Source organism: Propithecus coquereli, unplaced genomic scaffold, assembly GCF_000956105.1.
Source record: "Propithecus coquereli isolate 6110/MARCELLA unplaced genomic scaffold, Pcoq_1.0 Scaffold193, whole genome shotgun sequence".
Classification (NCBI taxonomy): Eukaryota; Metazoa; Chordata; class Mammalia; order Primates; family Indriidae; genus Propithecus; species Propithecus coquereli.
Genome location: NW_012144190.1, coordinates 455,808 through 478,356, shown reverse-complemented (window position 1 = coordinate 478,356; position 22,549 = coordinate 455,808). Strand labels below are relative to the sequence as shown.

Sequence of the window (22,549 nt, the reverse complement as noted above, 5' to 3'; positions counted from 1 at the left end):
GCAGATGTGCTTCAGGGTCAGGGAAGGCTTGTTGGTGCGGGTGAGGCCGCCGGGGTGGAGTATGTCATGGATGGGAAGGGCATCACAGGCAGAGGGCACAGCACATGCAAAGAAAGGCCCAGGGGTGCGAAAGTGCATGACCTGGTCAGGGAACCAGGCAATGTGTGTGCTTGTGAGTGAGGACAGGAGATGCTGGAGAAGCCGGCTGGGGCCAGAAGGGGAAGGGCTTTGAGTGCCAGGCTGGTTGCTTCGTCTTCATCCTAAAGGCAGTGTGGGGTTGCGGGGAGGGACGGGGCTGGCTCTGGGTGTTAGAAAGGTCCCTCTGGGATCATAGAGGAGGATAAGCCACACGCTGGAGGCAGGGAGGCCAGAGAGGAGGCTGGAGTGATGGTGCAGGTGGGAGGGGGAGAGGTCTAAGCTGGAGCAGGAGCCGTGGGGTGCAGGGGAGGGAACCGACTGAGAAGGAGGCAGGACTTGGGAATTATTGGGGCCAGGAGAGGAGGAGGTGAGGACAGCTCCCAAGGGGCACTGGGGAACCAAAAGGATGCTGGAGCCGCCGCCTCCTTCTTGGAGAGGTCGAGGAGCCCTGCCGGAGCGCGGTGGGCGGGAAGGTGGGAAATGCCCAGGAGACATCTGTTAACCTGAGCCCGGCTCCGGAGAGAGTCTGAGCGGGAGGCAGACTTGGCGAGTCCTCGTCGTGGCTGGTAACTGAAGTCGCGGGGGTGGACGCGCTTGGCCGTGAGCGTGCCTGCGCACGAGCAGAGCGGCAAAGGAAGACCCTCGGGGCTCCCCGGGGGGGACGAGGAGGCAGAGGGGGGACAGCCAGCGAGGTGGGAGGCAGGTCAGGAGAAGGTTCTGCCTCAGACTCCAAGGAAAGGAGAATTCCGAGGAAGCGGGAGTGCTGATGGGAGGAAACCGAGGAGGGCGCTGGGGGCTGGCCTTCGCGTAAATTCTTTTACCACCACATTTTCAAGAGTACAATGAAATAGGTAAAATAGCGTATTTTATTAAACCCATTATATCCGAGATTTTACTACTCCAACATGTCATCGGTATAAAGCAATCCTAGTGGGGTATCTGACATTGTTCGGTTGGCACTGACGGTCCATCTCAGTCCCCGCCGGCCACAGTCGAGGGCGTGGGGAGCCGGGGTGGCTAGTGGCCGCCACGAGGACAGCTGCAGTCGCGGGCGGGTCGGGAGGTCGGCTGCTCATGGTCTTCGTCCGTCTCTGTCCACTCAGCCGTCCGATGGTGCCTCCTTTGATGCCCCCCAAGATCCCAGAAGGGGAGCGCGTTGACTTCGATGTAAGTGGCGGGTCCCCGGTCGCCGGGCTCGGTTGCTAGCTCGTCCTCGCGGCGCCTTCGTGCCAGTCAGGACCAGGCGGCCTCCCACTCCCGCCTCGGGGAGGCGTGTCCTTAGAGTAGCCGACCAGTGAGCCATCGCCTCCTGCGGGGAAGGGCTCCCGGCTGCCTGCACCTGGCGCTGGGGCTTCTCGGGGTCTCAGGGGCCGCCACTGCCTGTCCCCCGGCAGGACATCCACCGCAAGCGCATGGAGAAGGACCTGCTGGAGCTGCAGACGCTCATCGACGTGCACTTTGAGCAGAGGAAGAAAGAGGAAGAGGAGCTGATCGCGCTGAAAGAGCGCATTGTGAGTCGGGGGGGTCCCGGGTCCCCAGAGTCTTTCCTCGCTCTGTGCCGCCCCCTCGGGTCTCGGGATAGCGGAGAATGGTTTTTGTCCCAGTACAGAACGCAGGCCGAGACTTTCGGGAATTTACCCCAGCCGGTGGCCACGCTCAAGCCTGCTGTGGGGAGGAATGATTGGGGTGGAGGTCTCTGCACCCCCACATGCTTCTCTCTCCTCTAGGAGCGGCGCCGGGCGGAGAGAGCCGAGCAGCAGCGCTTCAGGACGGAGAAGGAACGCGAGCGTCAGGCGAAGCTGGCGGTGGGTGCCTCCCCTTCCCTGGGAGACTGCAGGGCGCTTCCTCGGCTGGGTGTTCCGTTTTCCATTCCTGATATTCTCTGTCGTCCTGAGAAAACCCCCCTGCTGTATTCTTTAAGGATCTTTCTGTTGGAAAAGATGGAAATCCCAACCCAAACTGGATTTAGGAGAAAGAGAATTTTATTGGCTCATATAACTAGAATTTGGCTTGCTTCAGGCATGGTTGGATCAAGGGACTCAAATGATACCACAAAGAAGGAGCTTTTATCTTCCCAACCCTTGGCCCACATTTTGTGGACACTACGGTGACCAGCTCCTGGTTTGCCTGGGACTTTCCTGGTTTTAGCCCTGAAAATCCTACATCCCATGAGTCCCAGGCACACTGGACTGGTTGGTCACCCTACTGGACACCCTGATTCACAGGATGGCCACCAGCAGCTCTAGCTTAAACTCCTTTTTTCTCTCTCTACTGCACAAACCCTGGGGTGTGTTCAGACTGTCCACCTGTCCGTCATGGGGCTGATCACTGGCTAGTCTGGGGAGAGTGGTTAGAATTCTTTGAGTGGCTTACGCCTTGGGGACATCACCCACTGCGGCATCGAGGAGGGTCCCCACTCCAACCACTTTTAAAGAGTAACAGTAGGGTAGGGTGGTAGGCAGAATAATGTCCCCCGAAGATATCCACATCCTGCTCGCCGGAGTCTGTGAGTGCATTACCTTACGCAGCCAGGGGGGGTTTATGAATGTGATTCAGTAAGGATCTCGAGATGGGAAGATTGTTCTGGATTATCTGGGGGGCCCAATGCCATCACGTGGGTCCTTAACAGAGGGAGGCAGGCGGGTCGGATACAGAGACATTTGAAGATGCCACATTGCTGCCTTTGAAGGGGGAGGAAAGGGCCACGAGCCAAAGACTGCAGGCGGCCCCAGAAGCGGGGAAAGGGAAGGAAATAGACTCTCCCCGAGAACCTCCAGAGGGAACCGGCTCTGTACACACCTTGATTTCGTCCCAGTGGGACTCATTTCAGATTTCAGACCTGCAGAACTGCAAGATAATAGCCTTACACTGTTTTATGCCACTAAGTTTGCAAATTAATGCAACAATAGGAAACTCATTCAGGTAGGGAATGCTGGACGTGCAGAAAACCATGTCCACCTCACCACCCTTTCGGAGGGCAGAGGGGGTTCAGCGTGGATAAGCCACTGCTTGTGGAATATGCAGTGCAGCTTTTCTGGAACACTGTAACGCCTTCACTGAACATTCTAGAACCCCTTCCTCAGGCTCGAGCCCATCAGCCTCTTTAGTGCCCCAAATCCCCAGTCCCATCAGCAGTCACCTTTGTTAACCCTCTGAAAATGAATTCTCGTCTCATGAGATTAAGCGAGTCCAAGGCTCAGAGTGGTTGAGTATCTGGACTGCGGTCACACAGCAAAGTTGGCCATTGGCTATTCAGGCTGGGGGGATGCAGAACAAGCAAGCGTGTTCCTCCTCTCTCCTCATGTTAATTTTTGCTGGGAGGATATTAAGGCCTGGAGAGTGGAAGAGAATTGCAGGTGGTCACACAGTCAGGCCTGGAGGGGCCGGGAGAGGGCTCCTTCATTTTCGCCAATCATGATGTTGCCCTTGCCTCTCGGGCTCTGGGTCTGATGGATCCTTGAGCCTCAGCTTCAGTCAGCAGGGAAATGAGCCCCCTCTTCCCATCCCAGGACCCTCCTCCCTCCGTCCTGGAGGGGAGCCCATGGGGTTCACCCCTTTCTTCCCACAGGAGGAGAAGATGCGGAAGGAAGAGGAAGAGGCCAAGAAGCGGGCGGAGGATGATGCCAAAAAGAAGAAGGTTCTGTCCAACATGGGGGCCCATTTCGGAGGTTACCTGGTCAAGGTGAGCTCAGCATGCAGCAGCCTGAGGTCTAAGTTCTGGGGAAGGAGGGAGTGGAGGGTTCAGATTTCTGGCTCTGGATGGAGGAGAGAATAGCGGTATGAACTTCAGGGTCTGAGGGAGCAGGGCCTGGGTGTGGGGGTTCCTGGGTCTGACCCTCCTCCTGGGAGATTTGACCTTTAGCTCAAGGGGCCCCTTCCCCAACCCGCAGGCCGAACAGAAGCGTGGGAAACGGCAGACAGGGCGGGAGATGAAAGTGCGAATCCTGTCCGAGCGTAAGAAGCCTCTGGAAATTGACTACATGGGGGAGGACCAGCTCCGGTAGGTGTTGTGGGGGGCTCGGGGCTGGAGGGGCCTGGGTTTGAGACAGAGAGATAAGAACCCTTGCCCAGACTCAGGTAGGCAGATGCTCTGGGTCTGAGCCCTGGTGCTGTGTGACTCTGGGCAAGTGGCTCCCCCTCTCTGGGGCCCCGCTGACTTCTCTGTGAAACATGTCACTGATCACTGATATAGAACCCACTGTGGCCTTTAGACTCTGGCAGATGACATGGGGGGAAGCCAGACAAGACGGCTCCCCCATTTAGGAGATTTTGTTAACTTGATAATATGCCGTGGAGCTCAGGATGGGCTCTTCTACCTAAGCTAAAATCCCATGTGCTGGCAAGAATTTTCTAGCTGAGTCCCTGCCCCATGAGACTCGGTCTTCTCCTTCACATCCCCTTGCCAGGACAGGCTGCCTCCTGTGCTAAGCCACAGAGGGAGGCTGGGGAGGGTCTTTCCTTCAGGGCTGTCATCTGCATCCTGATGGGGCGTGGCTGGGGCACAGCTCAAATAGTCAAAAGCTTCAACCGCTCGGAGGCGGCATCGTGCTAGGGTTTGGTGCTCAAGCCCTGAGGGCCCTTGCCAGGGCTCAGTGCTAGCTCCGCCAGCTACTGTGTGACCTTAGTCATGTTGTCGAACGTCTCTGGACCTCCCATTCCTCATTGGTGAAATGAGAATATGATAAATCTACCTCACAGAGTTGTGAAAGCTCAGCGAGAAAATAATAATAATGATGATGATAATAGCAGCAGCTTCCTATGGAGGGTTTACAATCCTATGAGGTGGATACTATTATTATCCTTGTGTTACTAATGAGGAACCTGAGGCACAGAGAGGTTAAGTAACCTTGTCAAGGTTGCACAGCTAGCAAGTGGAAGAGCTGGGATTTGAACCCGGGCAGTCTGGTGCAATAGTCCCCACTCTTTGCTTCCATGCTGGCTCTCCAGGGGAAAATAGTCTAGATTTAGCGCTTGCCCATTTCCATTGTATAAATACTACCGCCTTGCTGACTTCTGACTCCCAGTGTGCGGGCACTGAAGGTGGAGCTGGGAAAACACGTGCACGGTTGGCTCTTGGAAGCCTTGAGGCTGGCTAGGCGCCCTCCGCCACGTGAAATATCATTGCAGGCCCGGCATAAAATAACATGCAGTCGATGCTCATTTTTTTCTTTTCCTTCCTTTGTTTGTCCCCTGACACATACTCGTAGTTTAGTTCCAATGATATTTTTTGAGGATCTCAAGTTACCTAAACTTTATTTATTAGATAGGAGAAACCAGAGGCATATGAAGGGGCTATAAAATTCTTTTTCTTTTTTTTTTTGAGACAGAGTCTCACTGTGTTGCCCAGGCTAGAGTGCCATGGCGTCAGCCTAGCTCACAGCAACCTCAAACTCCTGGGCTCAAGCGATCCTCCAGGCATGCGCCACCATGCCCGGCTAATTTTTTCTATATATTTTTAGTTGTTTGGTTAATTTCTTTCTATTTTTAGTAGAGACGGGGTCTCGTTCTTGCTCAGGCTGGTCTCGAACTCCTGAGCTCAAACAATCCGCCCGCCTTGGCCTCCCAAAGTGCTAGGATTACAGGCGTGAGCCACCATGCCTGGCCTATAAAATTCTTAAATAAAATACACCATGAAGGAGAAGGCATTTAAAAGCCATTAGCCAGAAAACAAACAAACAAACACAAAAACACCCCAAGGAGTGTTACTAATAATAAAATGAACACTAACATCAGCTTTATGGAGTATTTGCCCTATGCCTGTATGCCAGGCACTTGACACATGTTATCTCAGCCCACAACAGCGCAGTGCAGATTTTTTTTATCATTTAAGAATAAGTTTGGCCTCTAGTAACTGAGGTCTGACTACAGCAGCCTAAAATACAGAGGTTTAGTTTCTCACATAGAAGAAATCTGAAGGTAGGTACTCCATGGCTGGTATAGCAATTCTACAAAATCATCAGAGACCCGTCCTATTTTTCTGCTCCGTCACTTTTAGCCTGATATTTCCATCCTCAAAATCACCTCATGGCCCAGTATGGCTGCTGGAACTCCAGACATCACGTTCATGATCCAAGCAGTGGAAAGAAGTTCCAGGAGAAGAGCCATAAAGTCTTTCTTGGAAGCCCCACTGATGATCTACTTTCACCCCATTGGGCATCCCCACCTGCAAGGGAGGTTGGGAAATGTAGTTTTTCAACGGAGCCAATTGCACAAGGTTCTGTTTTTAAAGAAAGAGATAAGGGATGTTAGATAGGCAACATTTTCATTATTTATTTATTTATTTTTTGAGACAAAGTCTCACTCTGTTGCCCGGGCTAGAGTGCCGCGGCGTCAGCCTCGCTCACAGCAACCTCAAACTCCTGGGCTCAAGCGATCCTCCAGGCATGCGCCACCATGCCCGGCTAATTTTTTCTATATATTTTTAGTTGTCCAGCTAATTTCCTTCCATTTTTAGCAGAGATGGGGTCTTGCTCTTGCTCAGGCTGGTCTTGAACCCCTGAGCTCTCGTGATCCTCCTGCCTCGGCCTCCCAGAGTGCTAGGATTACAGGCGTGAGCCACTGCGCCCGGCCTCTTCCACTTTTATTTCTATATTTTTTGTGGAGGGAAACAGGATTCTAAAAGAAGTCACTTGGCCAGAGTCATAAACCCACGAATGGCAGAAGTGGGATTTGAACCAGGGGTGGTTTCTGACTCTGGAGCCTGAGCTCTTAACCCTGAATGACACCCTCCTTTCCCCTGGGAAAACGTGAGCTCTCCATTTTGGAGGTGGAGAAAGTGTGCCCAAGTTTAAAGACCCCTGGCCTCAAATATTAACAAAATGCTGCCAACAACACTGAGCTCGGAGACTTGCTGTGTGGGTTTGGTGGTTCCCCCAACCTCTCTGGGCCAGAGTCCTTGTCCACCTCTGGGCCTAAGGCATGGCTTGGCTCCCCTCCTCCATCACGGCCCTCCTGCCCTGCCAGGGAGAAGGCCCAGGAGCTGTCGGACTGGATCCACCAGCTGGAGTCCGAGAAGTTCGACCTGATGGCAAAGATGAAGCAGCAGAGATATGAGGTGGGACTCGCCTTTGTAGGGGGATGGCATGGGCTGGGCTGGGCTGGGCCGGGCGTGGGTGGGCGGCCGTCCCCACTTGCTGTCCCCACCAGCATCTCCCTCCTGTTCTGTAGATCAATGTGCTGTACAACCGCATCAGCCACGCCCAGAAGTTGTGAGTGTGACCCGCTCCCCCTCCCCACAGCCCCACCCCACACCTCTGTCCTCCCTCTGTGGGTGCCCATCCCCCACCCCCTCTTGGTATCTGCCCCTTTCTGTCTCCATCCTTTGTTCTCTGGGACACTCTCATTCCTTGTCCTCCTCTCTCTGCCCTTGGTCTCTCAGGTCTCAGTCCCTTTGTCTGTGTCCCTCTAAATCCGTGGTCCTCGAGGGTGTGAGGGGAGGGCAGTCCTAGCTCCCAGAGGACATCGGGCAATGTCTGGAGAGATTTAGTTGTCACAGCTGGAGAGGGGCCACAGGCATCTGGAATGTAGAGGCTGGATGGGATGCTGCCCAACACCCCACAGTGCACAAGACAGAGCCCCCCACAGCAAAGAATGTTCCAGCCCCAGATATCTGTAGGGCTGAGGTTGAAAAAGTCTTCTCTCAATCTCTCTCTCTGAATCTCTCTCTCTCTGTCAGTTTCACCCCAGCCTCCCCGGCCCCTCTTGCCCATTACTCACCCTCAGGTCCCCCAGCCCTTCTCCCCCCGACCCCCCGACTCTGGCCCGTTCCTCATAAACGTTTATCAGCACCCACGTGAACATCCTGAGCTCACCTACAAATATTATCAACGCCCACGTGGCAGTGAGGCCTCTAACCACCAGCCACCCCACCCAGATCGTTAAATCCGAATGAGACTCCAGTTGCCGGTTGAACGCCTTTGCCCACATCTTCCTCTGGGCGGGGAGGGCTAATATTTTGGGGGATGGACTTCCTGAATTGGGGGCTCAGAGGTTGGAAGGGCCCCCCCTCCTTCCTGATACCACCTCCTTCTCCTGCAGCCGGAAGGGGGCAGGGAAAGGCCGCGTTGGAGGCCGCTGGAAGTGAGGACGCCAGGGCAGTGGCCCACCCTGAGGCACCCGGGAGCCCTCGAGCATTTGTTCCATCTGTAGCGCGAAATAAATGCTCCCCCTGTAGACGTCTGCTGAGTTCTTCGATGTCATTATTCTTGATATGCCCCCGGGCTCTCACGGTTAATCGACTTATTATCACCGTGGTGCTGTGGCTTGGGAGAGTGTCATCAACAGTCACTAAAGTGATAGGTCAAGTTGAAGCCTCACACACTGCTGGTGGGCGTGGGAAACGGGGCACGTGCTTTGAAAAACAGTCTGGCAGTTCCTCAAAAAGTGAGACAGAATTAACATACGACCGAGGAATGTTGCTCCTGGGTATGTGCCCACGAGAACCAAAAACATATGTCCACGTAAAAACTTGACATGAACGTTCATGGCAGCATCTTTCATAACAGCCGCAGGTAGAAACAACTCGAATGTCCACCGACAGGTTGGTATGTCCACACAATGGAATATTGTCCAGCCATAAAAGGGAATGAAGTACTGATATATGCCACAATGTGGATTAACCTTGGAAACATCATGCTGAGGGGAAGAAGCCAGACGCAAAAGGTCACATATCATATGATTCTATTTGGATGTGTCTCTGGATGGTTTGGCATCCTATAAACAAAAAGACAAGCTCTCTCTCCCTAAATCCACAATGGAGGAGAAGGAATAGGGAAAATGTTACAAAAGCAACCACAATAAACTACTATATGGAAAAGGGGAGAAAGGGAAGCCCACAGCAGTCTCTGGACAGGAACAGGGATGATATGTTAACAAAGCTGGAAGACCTCGTTCTACATGCTGGGATAAAACCCCTTTAATCTCTATAATCACTGTGGCCCCGACACTGCATTTGGGGGAAGGCTTCTTTTCCTGCCCATATCTGAAGATGATATTTGGGATGATGCCATTCTTGGGAAGTTTAGCAATTTCAAAGCCTCCTTCCCGTTGGTGTGAGTTTGGGGACCCAGGGGACATTTTAATGTGTTCATAGTCCCAGGCAGGTCAGCCATGGTGTATCTTTGACAATACAATTTCCTCTTACACTTTAAAGTTTTTATGCAAATAACTATTCTAAGGACAGTTTTAAAATAACAGAAAGCAGAATGGCCTTATAATAGTCTTACCCCTGTCTCTACAAAGGACAAGAGAGTCACCTTGATACTTCCATGGATGTTTTCACTTCACTTCCTTATCTGAACCATCTTTATGGTTCCTGCTATTACAGGGGAAGAGGGACCATTTTCTTCTTCTTATCTTTCTGAGATTATTTTCACCAGCAGTGAGGAGGGCCCACAGTTCCAAGGTTAAGCATTCCACTGTTAACATGGAGAGAAAACAGCAGTCCTGGAAAGTGAAAAAGTCTTCACTACGGAAAAGAAAACGGCAAAAGAGAATTTTTTCAGGCGGAATATGAAGATGCACGTACACAGCCAATGTAGTCTAATTATCAGATACTTTATGTACACCATCTCAGCAACTCCGGGAGGTGGAGACAGTGACACTGGGCCCAGGTTACAGAGCCAGGAAGTGGTCTGAGACAACATTCAAACCCAGAACTGTCAACTTCAGAGCTAGAATTCTTTACCATTCCAGTGGAATAAATTTTTAAAAATAGAAGTCTAAAGAAAGCAATCAATGTAAAGATTGCTAATAGAGCTGATGGCCAAAGTATGTCTCAAGGTTCATTGGGTGGGTTGGGTAGATACCCCAAATTGTGTTTCCCACACACACAAAAATCACGGTCATGGAAATATATGTAGACATGTTTACAGAACATGTATAAACATAAACACGAGCACCCATAAACTACGTATACCCAGCCACAGACATGATCGAATACACATAATTATAAGGTAGTACAATTTTGCACAGGCACAGAAATACACACATAACCACAATCACACACAATAACACCCTGAAGGTTTACTTATCTTCGTGAGGGAAAGAGGCTGGTGCGCATGTGTGTGGAAAGTGTGCGGTTCAGGGACCACACATCCCAAGAGTCACCAGGACTGTCCTTTTGTATAAGGATAGACCTCATGGGATTTGAAGTTTATTTTCTGCTCCAGCCTAAGGACTTCAGAGTGGGTGGCTACACTAACATCCCCTGGGAAACAGTCTGTTGCCTCTGTCTAGTTTTGGCAGCTGTATGACTTTTATGGATCTCTGATCCTGTTTAAAAGTGTCTGCCACCTTCCCAATGTGGATGTAGGTGCAGAATTCTTAAGGTGTGCTTATCACTTGGGTCTGCGACAAGGTGATTCACTTTTCAAAACTACTGGAACGCCTTGCACTGAACTACAAATCCCAACCTGCCTTGCGACTGTGCTAGAGCCTGGACTACATTTCCCAGAGAGCTCCTAGAGGGCGCGGGAGAAGGGTCGGTCAGTGAAGGTTCTGGGGGCTCTGTCGTTGTGGGCCGAGCCCCTTGGGTTGCTTTCCCGGTGTGATCCATGGATTACCATCAGGATTTTGGACTTCTCTCGCCCTGAAGCTCGATTTCCTGGGGTTCCTTGGGGTCCTGCCTACAACCAGATGCGCTACTAACGTCGTGACCCTGCGGACTATATTTCCCAGCATGCTCTCGGTTGGTACTTTGTTGCCGTGACCTTTGCAGCGCAAACCTTATTTCCCAACATGCTCTGGGCAGTCACCCGAGGAAGCTTGGAGGTGAACTGTCTTTAGGGACTTCTGAGTTGTGGACTCAATTTCCCATGGTGCCTTGGTGCCTCCCACGACCTACGGCCTCCATTCATTCTTTCATTCACACAATTATCTTCGATCGCGCACGCTCAGGTTCAGTTCTAGGCACTGAGAATGAGTAGTGCATACGGCAGACAAAAATCTCTGCCCTCACGGAACTTATTTCTACTTGACAGGGGCGGGAAAAAAATTCCAAAATGAATTATATAGTACGCGGAAAGGTGGTAAGGTATATGGAAAAGTCAGTTCTAAACCCTTTAGAGCCCAGCTGTCCAGTCGATTTCCGCACAGGCCCCTGGGCCTGCTCTTCGACACCTTTATACCCTGAACTTCATTTCCCAGCACGCCCTGGGATACCCCTTCAGCCCGAGACTCCATTTCCCAGCGTTCCCCAGAGTATGGCCTCGCCCAGGCGATTTCCATTTGACGCCAGGGAGCTGCGGCCTTCGCAGTGGGCCTCGGGGAATAGCAAGAGGCGAAAGTCGCTAGCAGCAACTTCCGGTCATAAGCGCCATTTCCCAGAGTTCCCCGCGACCTGCCTCCTCCCCTCCCCCATCCCATCGGGTGGTCACTAGGCGCCTCTTAGGACTTCGGACTCCAATTCCCAGGGTGCCCTGGGGCTACGATGTGACGGCAGCGCGTCGGGCGGGGCCAGGAGATCCTTGGGGCGGTGCGCCGCGAGCTGCAGTTCCCGGCGGCCCCCGGGGCGGGCGGGCGGCTGTGGCGGCTGCTGTTCTGTGGTCCGTGCTCGCTCGCTCGCTAGGCGGGCGGGCGGCGCGATGTCGGGCGAGGACAGCCCGGCGGCGGGCCCGGGGACGGCGGCCGCGGCTGCCCGTGAGCGGCGGCGAGAGCAGCTGCGGCAGTGGGGGGCGCGGGCGGGCGCGGAGCCGGGCCACGGGGAACGCCGCGCCCGCACCGTCCGCTTCGAGCGCGCCGCCGAGTTCCTGGCGGCCTGTGCGGGCGGAGACCTGGACGAGGCGCGCTTGATGCTGCGCGCTGCCGACGCCGGCCCCGGCGCCGAGCTCGACCCCGCCGCCCCGCCGCCCGCCCGCGCAGTGCTCGACTCCACCAACGCCGACGGCATCAGCGCCCTGCACCAGGTCAGCGCCCCCGCCCTGGGTCGTCTCCGTCGCGCTGTTCTTTTCCTGGAACTGACCCACCCTCGATCTGCGCCACCTTGAGCGTCGCCCCTTCCCAACTTTGAGCCACCGTTGCCAGTCTTGATCTGCGCCGTCGTTATTGGCTCTGGGCTTTGCCTGCCCAGATCTTGCTCTGCCCTCTCCCTGAACCTGAGCCACCTCTGACCGCTCAGTCTGGTCCTTGTCTCTGGTCCTGGTCGTGGTCACTTGACGCTGCTGTCTTCCAGACCCTGAATGCCCTTTACTCGTTTCATCTGTGCCATTTCTACTTGTGCCAGTTCTATTCTGCCACCTAATTCTGCCATCTCTTTCCTGATCCTGTACCACTTCTTCCAGCTCTGCTTGCTGCCAGGCCACCTCTGGCCCACTGTTTCCTCTTTCTAGGCAGGTGCTGCTTCCACTGAGCTGTATCTTTCTCTTTCCTGGGCCTGTGCCTCCTCCTCCCCCAGTCTCTGGCCTGGACCACCTCCTTGGCTAGGCCTAGATCCTTCAATGCCACTTCTTTCAGCTTCTGTCCTCTCCTCCCACCCCCCATTCTCTCCCTTGGTCCGTGCCATTTGTTGCTGCCTAAAGATGTTCTTTCCTGAGCCACTTCGTTCTAGGCTCTGTACCACCTTGTTTCTGTGAAGCGGATGCTTCCCCTTTCTGGGTCACTTCATGCTTTCTGTCCTCTCGACCCCTAACCTCTTAACTCAGTTGGTTCCCTCTTCATTCTCGTGGTGGATCTTGTGCCATCTCGTGCCTCTCACCATGGGCCTTCTCTTAGTGTTGTATCTCGTCCTCTTCTCCTCTCTCCCCTTCCTGCGGCCAGGCCTGCATCCATCACCCTTTTTCTGGACAACCTCAAAGCACCACCTCTTCCTGGCTGTGGGCCACCACCCTGTCCTCTTGATCATCTTGCTTTCTTTGCCTGGTCACCCCTCCTTCTGTGGATTTGGGTCACCTCTCCTTTTATTTGGGCAGCTTTCCCCTCCCATAGACTGTGCCTTCTGTCTTAGCCCCCTGTGATGTCATCTTCCAAGGGTTCTAGAACCCTGTTAGTCCTCTTCTTCCAACCTGGGGCCCCATGTTCTCTCCAAGACCCCCTGATTGCTGCCTCCAGTGATCCTGTGTCCCGGAGCCAGGGCCACCTTATGTTCCCAGGGCTCTCTCTGGTTCTGGGTGCCTTTCTCTCCCCTGCTTCCCCCCAGTGGGACCACCAGAGACAGCCTGGCCTCTGAAAAGCCCCATCCCCAGGCCTTCTCCTTCCTAGTCTCTCAATGTTGGTCCAACTGCCACCTCCTGTTGAACAGATTCCTTCTCTGGTGACAAACCCCCATTTCCTGGAGCCCCTTCTCCTTGCCAGAACCCCTAAGGTTCAGTTACTGGTGAGGCTGGAGAGGGTCCTAGGAAGCAAAGCGTGGCAGGATTGGAGTGGAAGGGGGAGGACGCTTGACCAGGTCCACTTCCCAGATTCTGAAGAAGAGTAGCAGTTGGGTCTGGGCATTGCTGGCTCACGCCTCTAGTCCCAGCTACTCGAGAGGCTGAAGCAGGAGGATCACTTAAGGCCAGGAGTTTGAGACCAGCCTGGGTAACACAGCAAGACCCCGTCTCTAAAAAAAGAAAAAAAAGAGTAGTAGTTTGGGGAAAAAACAGAACCAGAATCAGTTTGTCCTAAGTTCTAATCTCAGCTTCTTGACTTTGTGACATTGAATTAGTATCTTTCCTCTTTGCCTCAGTTTTCTAACCTGTGAAATGGGGCCAGTAGTCAAGTCCTTCCCTGGTAGGGCTCTGGTGAAGGAGGGAGGTTGTACGTGTGGAAAACTCCCTTTGCAGGGTGTCATGCTTTATAGGTGTTCACTGGGGAGTTGCTGCCTCTGTCCCCTTCTGTTTCCCCACCCCCAGGCCCTGTCCCTGCAGTGGCTTCAGTGCTATCTGGGACATTTTCCTCCACCCAGAGTGGGGTCCCACTTCCCTGAGGCTGTTCTCTGGGTTTCCGTGTCCTCGGTGGGCCTAAGAGAGGGGCTCAGGCTTCGGTGCCCCCTTTCTCCTCTGTCAGCCCATGTCCCCGACTCTCCTGCACCCTCCCTACAGGGCTCCTGGTCCTGCTTTTCAGACCCAGACCCTTCCCCTGCGTCCCTCAGAGACCCAGACCACCTCCTTGACCTGGACCCCACAGGAGCTGCCCTGGCCCTGCCTGTCCGGCTGCCTCTTGGGTGGATTTGCCTCTTACTGTGGGGTGAGCGCTTGGTGAACTCGGTCTCCAGGGCTTTGCAGGAGGCCTGAGGACAGAAGTGGTCTGGGTTTCAGAAAAAGGAAGTTCCCTCCTCAGGTCACATGGCCGGCAAGCAGGGAGCTCGGGTTCGGATCAGGTCTGGGTCTGGGGTGACCACCCTATGCTGTTTGCACGGGACTGGCCTGGTTTTAGTGCTGAAAACCCTCAGTCCCAGGAAATAGGTACGATTGGTCACCGTGTCTGGGTGCCTCCTGAATGTCAGCTGGTTCCTCCACCTGGGGCTGGGATTTCCATCTTGAACCCTTCCTGGGACAGGTCCTCCACCATCGGCCTGCTGCCGTGGCTGTGTTTCCTGTAGGTTCTCAAGCCTCAGCCCCTACCTCAGCCCCTACCCCTACTTGGCAAACCTGGTACACTCCCCCGACTCCCACCCTGTGCAAGTTGCCGTGTGCATTAGTGGCTAGGGGATTGGGGTCTGGAGTAGGAGTGGGGTTCTGGGAGCCGGGATTCTCAGGTCTGAATAGGGAGGGGCCGGGGGCCCGGACCCCTGGGTGCGAAAGGAGGGGCTGGGGGCCCTGACTCCTGGGTTTGGAGCGGAGGGGCTGGGCCCAGACCCCGGGTCCGAGGGAGGAGGGGCTGGGCCTAGATCCCTGGGTCCCTGGTGCCCAGGCCTCAGGCATCTTTCACATGGGTGCCTGTGCTGGGCAGAGCCTTGAAAGGGAAATGCCCATCTCTCTCCTTGCCCCCCTCCCCCATCGCCATGACAACCGGGTGGAAATAAACGAGCCCAGAGTTCATCCCGTTCCCAGGGCACGTGTGGCCCCCCTTGTGCAGGCTGAGTTTCCATGACTTCATGCTCTTGGCCCTCGTAGCTCCCTCCCCCTCCTCCAGATGGGCAGCTTCGGAGAGGTGAGGGAGCCGGGGAGTTCATTTATCCTGAGGACCCAGGAGTTGAGGCCCACACCCTGCCTCGGACCCCTGCAGCTCCCAGTGCCACCAGTTTCCACACGAGCCCTGGGCGAGGTCTCTCCTCTGGACCCCGCTTGCTGTGCTGGCTTGAGCGTGGGCTTCCACCTTCCCGAGATTTCACTCCCTGCATGGGAGGATCAGACAGCATGGTCCAAGTAAAGCCCCTGGCAGCACCTCGGGCATAGCAGGCCCTCAGGGAACAGCAGCTGGGCCAGCTTGGGCTCCTGGGCACGCAGGAATCCCGGCGTCTCGCCCTCTTTGGGAATCCTGTCTGGGACCGCCACTGTATCCCAGGGGCAGGGGACTTTACCAGCCCTGTCGGTTCCTGGAGTGTATCTGCTGGGGTGTGCGCTCCAGTCTTGTCCCTCGGAAGGAACTGGCTGGGTCTAAGGGGAGTGGCGGGGGCCTGGAGCCCTGGGTCTGAAGGACGAGGGGCTGGAACCTCCTCCCTTAGTCTGAGCCCTGCGATCCCCACCCTGCAGGTGGTGACCGGGTCGTAACGTGTCTACCAAGCACCGGTCAGGATTCCCACACCTGGATGAGAAGCCCCCATCCCTTCCCTGTTCACTTTCTGTTTACAGGCAGCTGAGAGTCCTCTCGTGGTCTCCACTGAGCTCCGAATGCCCGGCTGACCTGACCATGGTGCGGCCAGGAGTGTCCTAAACAGCTGGTGGCCAGTCGGGCCTCCAGGGCCTGTGCCAGAGGCCATCAGGGTCTCTTTCCCAACATCACTCGCACTGGGCCCCTGGATCTGTTGGGTGGCTCCCTGTGGGAGTCCTGCTCTGCTGGGTGTGCCGTGGCTGGAGGGGTGTGTGCTGACAGCCCTGTCTTCCGCCCCGCAGGCCTGCATCGATGAGAACCTGGAGGTGGTGCGCTTCCTGGTGGAGCAGGGCGCCACGGTGAACCAGGCGGACAACGAGGGCTGGACGCCTCTGCATGTGGCCGCCTCCTGCGGTTACCTGGACATTGCCAGGTGAGGCAGGGGAGGGGTGGGCAGGGTCTGGATGGGGCAGGGGCCTGGACCCTCAGCCCTGACCACCCCCTACCCCCAGGTACCTCCTGAGCCATGGGGCCAACATCGCTGCCGTCAACAGTGACGGGGACCTGCCCCTGGACCTGGCTGAGTCAGATGCCATGGAGGGGCTGCTGAAGGCGGAAATCGCGCGCCGAGGTGGGCCCCTGGTGTGCCGTGTGCGGGGCGGGGGTGCCCTTCCTCGCCCGTGGCCCCAGGTTGAGAGCTTTGGAATCAGGCTGCCTGAGCTCAAAGGCCAAACCTATTTCCTACGATTCTTTGGCTCTCTCTGTGCCTCAGTTTCCTCACCTGCCAAATGTGGGTGTAGGTACCTGCCTCAGGGATTGCCTGGAGCCCAGCAGTGGCGCAGAATAAGAGCGCAGACTGCTGTCAGCTGGAAGTGTCGTTTTACCCCCGAGTAGCTGGGGAAATCGAGCCACACACAGAAGGGACTTGTCCAAAAGTGCATCTGGCGGGGTATTGCCGGGAGCCTGGCGTGGGTGCCCCTGGAGGCGATGCGGGTAGGGAGGGCAGCAGAGGCGTGCAGGGGCTGCAGGACTGCCCTCCCTGGGCTCTGAGGGTAACGGTGCCTCGGGGTCCATCGTGTGGGGCCCGAGAACCCCCTGAAACTCTGTGTCTGGCCGTGTTCACTTTCCCTGGGGGAGGGGTGTGGCTTCTCGCAGGTGTGCGATGCCTGCGGGACACCCCAGAGGATCCCTGGGTCCCCAGCGTGGCTTCTGAAGTCCCACTTGATGGGTTTGCCGCCCAGCTCTGTCAGTGACTGGTTGTTTGACCCCGGGCACGTTCCTGAAGCTCACTCCCGTGTTACTGAGCAGGACGGCTGGCACTGCCTCGTGTGGTGGTGGTCATCGATGACAAGGCACGAGCGTAGTGCCCGGCTCGGCCGTGGAGGGCCATTTGGGAGGAAAGGGAGACTCTGACGAAGGAACAGATCCTGGCAGAGTTCAGCTTGGCTGTGCTTACGGTGTCGCCGGCCAGGCTGGAGAAGGGTAGGGTTCCACATGGGGCTTGGAGTTCAGGTGGCCGTGAGAGCGCTGTGGGGACATGAATACCTGGTGGGACACGTGGAGGTGAAGATCTGAGGTTTGGGAGCCCTCCTGTGCATAACATGGGGAGTGGGTGGAATTAGCCCTGGAGCTGGGCTCTCTCCCTTCCCTTCCTCCCACTTTTTATTTATTTACTTTTTTTGAGACAGAGTCTAGCTCTGTTGCCCCGGCCAGAGTGCCGTACCGTCAGCCTAGCTCACAGCAACCTCAAACTCCTGGGTTCAAGCGATCCTCCTGCTCAGCCTCCCAAGTGGCTGGGACTACAGGCATGCGCCACCATGCCCGGCTAATTTTTTCTATATATGTTTAGTTGTCCAGCTAATTTCTTTCTATTTTTAGTAGAGACGGGGTCTCATTCTTGCTCAAACTGGCCTCAAACTGACCTCGAGCGATCCTCTCGCCTTGGCCTCCCAAAGTGCTAGGATTACAGGCATGAGCCACCGCGCCTGGCCCAACTTTTTATTTTTGAAAAGCTTCAAACTTACAGAAAAGTTGCACCAATAGCACCATGAACACCCAGATAGCCTGGGCTGAGATTTGCCAGTGTGGTTTTTTTTTTTTTTTTTTGAGACAGAGTCTCACTCTGTTGCCCTGGCTAGAGTGAGTGCCGTGGTGTCAGCCTAGCTCACAGCAGCCTTAAACTCCTGGGCTCAAGTGATCCTCCTGCCTCAGCCTCCCAAGTAGCTGGGACTACAGGCATGCGCCACCATGCCCGGCTAATTTTTTCTATATATTTTTAGTTGTCCGATTAATTTCTTTCTATTTTTAGTAGAGGCGGGGTCTTGCTCTTGCTCAGGCTGGTTTCGAACTCCTGAGCTCAAACAATCCGCCCGCCTCGGCCTCCCAGAGAGCTAGGATTACAGGCGTGAGCCACCGCGCCCGGCTGTTTTTTTTTTTTTTTTAAACAGTTCTTTGAGATGTAATTCACGTGCCCTGCAGTTCACCCAAAGTGCACACTTCAGTGGTTTTTAGTATATTCTCAGAGTCGTGCATCATCACCACGTTGATTTTAGAAGGTTTTCATCATCCCCTAAAAACCCCGCACCCCTCAGCCATCTCCTCTAGCCGTACCCCTCGCCCCGGCAACCACCCGTGTGCTTGCTCTCTCTGCAGACTCGCTGAATCATGCAGTATAGATTCGTCAGTTTCTAACTTTTTGATGCATTTGTGTGCTCTCATGCCCTCCTTCCTCCCATACGGATGTAAACACGTTTTTTCTTTCCTTCCTTCCTTCCTCCTCTCTTCTCTTCCCTTTCTTTGCTTTTCGTCTCTCCCTCCCATTCCCGAGCCATTTCAGACTCTGTCGGGGACGCTGTAACTCTCTGCTCTGATGCTCACAGGCGTCTCCCGCAAGGGCAGCTCCCGCGCAGCCTCGGTAGGAAGCAAGCCCGGCACCCTCCTGTCATCAGGCCCTTGGCCTTTTAACCTTGGTGCTGCAGCGCTGTCCCTGGTCTCTCCAGGCGGCCCCTTGCCGCTCCTTGTGTGTTATCCTCTCCCCTTCTGGTTCAGGACCCAGCCTGGGGTCAGGCTCTGCCCGTGGTTCTCACATCGGTGTAGTCTCCTTCCATCTGGATCAGTCCTCACCCTCCCTCGGATCCCAGGGAGACCAAGAATGGCCTCCAGGGGGAGTCCGTGAACTTCGTGACATTCTGTTTTTCTGCATAAGTTGCCCATAGCTTGCGTGGGCTTCTCAGAGGGCCCTCTGCCCTCTTCTGTGGGGTGAGGAGAAGGCTGGGCAAAGCTGTGCGGGTTGCGGGTACTGGCTTGTAGGGTCAGCCAGCAACAAATGCCAGCGATTCCGCTGGAAGACTCTGCGCCGCTGGGCTGGGACGCTGCCTCTGGAATCCCGACGCCTCTGCCAGCCCCCTCCTTGACACCCACCTTCACACAGGAGCTGCAGTGGGGGTGCGGTGGGCAGGATCGGGATCGCAGGCCGCACCCCGGCTGCAAGGAGGGCAGGGGCTTCTGCCCCCACCTGTGGGGCACACGTCTAGAAGACGGAGAACCCCCCAGAGGTGCTGGGCATCCGGACAGGTGCCAGCTGCAGCGTGACCCTGTCAGCCACTCACAGGCAGGGTGTGGGGAGAGGAGATGCCAGTGACAGGCCCAGCCGTCCCCTCCACTGTCCCTGCCTCACCTGCTGCCTTCCTTTCTCTGAGTCTGCTGCTCAGTGGGAGGACCTGACCTGCTCAGCGGGTCGCATCCAGGCACGGAGCTCACCTCTCCTGCACCTCAAAGGCCTCTGGCTCAGTTGATTCAGGCGCTGAGTCAGGCACGACTCTGTGCAAGTACCAGAAACCCATTCAGCCTGGCTCAGGCCAGAAAAGGCCGTTGGTGCACCCATGTGCCTGGCATTATTCACAGTAACCAGAGGTGGAAGCAAACTGAGTGTCCATCGTTGGATAACTGGATAAGCAAAGTGCGTTACACACATGCAGTGGAGTACCACGCAGCCTTAAAAAGGAAGGCGGTTCTGGGACATGCTACAGCATGGATGAACCTTGAGGACATTAAGTGAAATAAGCCAGTCACAAAAGGACAAATACTGCATGATTCCACTTCTGCGAGTTACTTAGAATAGTCAGAATCATAGACGGTAGCATGGTGGTAGCCAGGGGCTGGGAGGGAGGAATAGGGAATTGTTGCTTAATGGGTACAGAGTTTCAGTTTCGTAAGGTGAGACAGTTCTGACTACGGGTGGTGACGATGGAGGCACCATGCTGTGAATGTTCTTAATGCTGCTGATCTGTACACTTAGGAATGGTTAAGATGGTAAATGTTATGTGTATTTCACCACAATTTCTTTTTTAAAAAAGGCAACTTACGGGCTTATGTAACTAAAGTCCACGAGTTCTATGGGCTTCAGGCATAGTTTGATCCAGGGGCACAAACGAAGTCAAAAGCTTCTCTTGGTCACTCTGCTTCATTCTGTTGGCTTCGTTCTCAGGCAGCTTCTCTCACTGAGGTACTCGGTGTGGCTCCTAACTACTGGCCGAAATCCCGACTGAAACAGGCTGCCTCTTTCCCAGTCGTCAAGCCACAGTTCTCTGATGTGCATTGGGCCACCTTGGTCACTTGCCAGCCCCTGAGCCCATCACTGTAGCAAGGGTGATAGACAGGCCTGGTGGGATGCCCACCTCTGCAGCCAGGCTGTGGGCTCTGCCACATTGGAGCCACATGGGGCAAAGGTAAGAGTGAGGAAAGTCAAAATATGGTCACTAAAGATGGAAGAATGGCTGCCGGCAGGCCTGAGCAACAGCTGTGCTACAAGTGCTGTTTCCATGGTCCCAGGGACACACAGTTGAGACCACCATGTTCTGAGCAGAGGGGATCCTCCCTGGCCACTTCTTACCGGAGTGCAGAACTGAGCAGGAAGGAGACTTAAAAGTGTTTTTGAAACATTTGAAGTGAACTTACTTGGAGTCCAACATCCAAGACGGCTGGAAGGCGGAGTGTTATACTCGAAGACAGGCAGGATTGACCCTCAGGTAGTTCCAAGTGCTGGCAGGGAGCAACAGAAACTCTTGTTTCTTGCAGTGGGACAAGAACACTGAGAATTTGTGGGATTGCATTTCATGGGTCCCATTTATAGCCTTAAGGCAGAAGTTTACAATATATGTAGTAAGGATGCTTTTTTTTTTTTTAAATTTGGAGAGAAGATCTTGCTCTGTCACCCAGGCTAAAGTGCAGTGTCATCATCATAGCTTACTACAACCTCCAACTCCTGGGCTCAAGTGATCCTCCTGCCTCAGCCTCCCAAATAGCTGGGACTATAGGCGTGCGCCACTGTGCCCGGCTAAATTTTCTGTTTTTTTGTAGAGACGGGTCTTGCTGTGTTGCTGAGGCTGGTCTTGAACTCCTGGCCTCAGGCGACCCAGCTCGGCCTCCCAGAGTGCTGGGATTATAGGCGTGAGCCACTGTGCAGTCTTACAATATAAATAGTAATGGTATACCAAAACACCTGTGCGTGATCGTGGTTACCTCTGGGGCGTGAGGGAGTGGAATGGAACTGGGGAGGGGCACACGGTCTTCTGTTGACTCTGTCGCATTTTAATTTTTCAGGCAGGGTGGTGGTACATGAGTTCTTTGCCAGTTTTGTCCAGTGGAAATCCAATTCGAGCCACAAGTGTAATTTAAAATTTTCACTGTCTCTTCAAGTTAATTGAGAAGCAAAATCAATAAATAATTTTAAAAAATAAAATTTTCAAGTAGGTGCATTTTAAAAAGTAAAAAGAAACAAGTAAAGTTGATTTTAATAATAGATTCTCTTTAACCCAGTATATCCAAAATATCATTTCAGCATGCCGTCAGTACACAAAAACAATTCGTGAGTCACTTTATCTTCTTTTTTTCACACTTTGCAGTCCAGTGTGCGCTTACAGTTACAGCACATCTCAATTTGTATCAGCAACATCTTGAACGCTTAGTAGCTACATGTGGCTGGCGGCTATTGTATAGGACAGCCCAGCTCTATATAGTGCTTTTGTAAGCATGAAAAATTTCACACCGTTGAAAAAATAATAGACAAAATAACCTTCCCAGGAGAAAGATTAAACATTTCTAGAAAACACAACTTTAACTTTCTGTCTCAAGAGTTTGTAGCATGCAAAAGAATAAAGATTCTAAGTGACAGTGAACACATAAGATTTCAGCCTCAAAAAGGCTGCCTGTTTTGATAATTTTAAGTCATAACTTGCCTTTTACATCTATAAATGTGCGACAGTCGGATACAATGAAGTTGACTAATGGGAAGCATGCTTTGCTCCTGCCACATTGCTTTAGGTGGTAGCACATTTGGGAACAGGGACCAACACTTCAGTAGGAAAGGAGCTGTTGCCCTAATGACATGAATATTTAGTGGTTTTTTTGCTTGGTTTATCCTCCTCATGGATGAGACAAGTGATAATGGTGATAAAATGTATGGAGATGCTGTGTCAAGGATTATATTGGTAGAGATAGAAGTTAGATGTAATAAAACATTGGATTTCTCGATAAACTTTAGGTTTTGTATTAAAAAATAATAAAGGTGGGCCGGGCGTGGTGGCTCACCCCTGTAATCCTAGCACTCTGGGAGGCCGAGGCGGGTGGATCGCTCAAGGTCAGGAGATTGAGACCAGCCTGAGCAAGAGCGAGACCCCGTCTCTACTAAAAAAATAGAAAGAAATGATCTGGATAACTAAAAATATGTATATAAAAAGTTAGCCAG

General features: G+C 53.9%; 2 protein-coding genes across 3 annotated transcripts in view; both read left to right on the top strand.

The window, feature by feature from the left end:
- The window catches only part of TNNT1 (troponin T type 1 (skeletal, slow)), a 10,716-nt gene extending 2,411 nt beyond the window's left edge, over positions 1-8,305 (top strand). For both annotated transcript variants that reach the window (XM_012643205.1, XM_012643204.1), the window contains 8 exons: positions 1,242-1,305; positions 1,533-1,649; positions 1,866-1,943; positions 3,707-3,820; positions 4,029-4,138; positions 7,102-7,192; positions 7,306-7,346; positions 8,176-8,305. In XM_012643205.1, the coding sequence (XP_012498659.1) occupies positions 1,242-1,305; positions 1,533-1,649; positions 1,866-1,943; positions 3,707-3,820; positions 4,029-4,138; positions 7,102-7,192; positions 7,306-7,346; positions 8,176-8,221 (661 nt within the window). In that variant the 3' untranslated portion in view covers positions 8,222-8,305. The remainder of the gene's footprint in view (positions 1-1,241; positions 1,306-1,532; positions 1,650-1,865; positions 1,944-3,706; positions 3,821-4,028; positions 4,139-7,101; positions 7,193-7,305; positions 7,347-8,175) is intronic.
- Positions 8,306-11,720: 3,415 nt separating this feature from the next.
- PPP1R12C (protein phosphatase 1, regulatory subunit 12C) overlaps positions 11,721-22,549 on the top strand; it is a 20,156-nt gene continuing 9,327 nt past the window's right edge. Inside the window, exons 1-3 of the mRNA XM_012642994.1 lie at positions 11,721-12,041; positions 16,107-16,237; positions 16,317-16,455. Of these exons, the coding sequence (XP_012498448.1) occupies positions 11,721-12,041; positions 16,107-16,237; positions 16,317-16,455 (591 nt within the window). The remainder of the gene's footprint in view (positions 12,042-16,106; positions 16,238-16,316; positions 16,456-22,549) is intronic.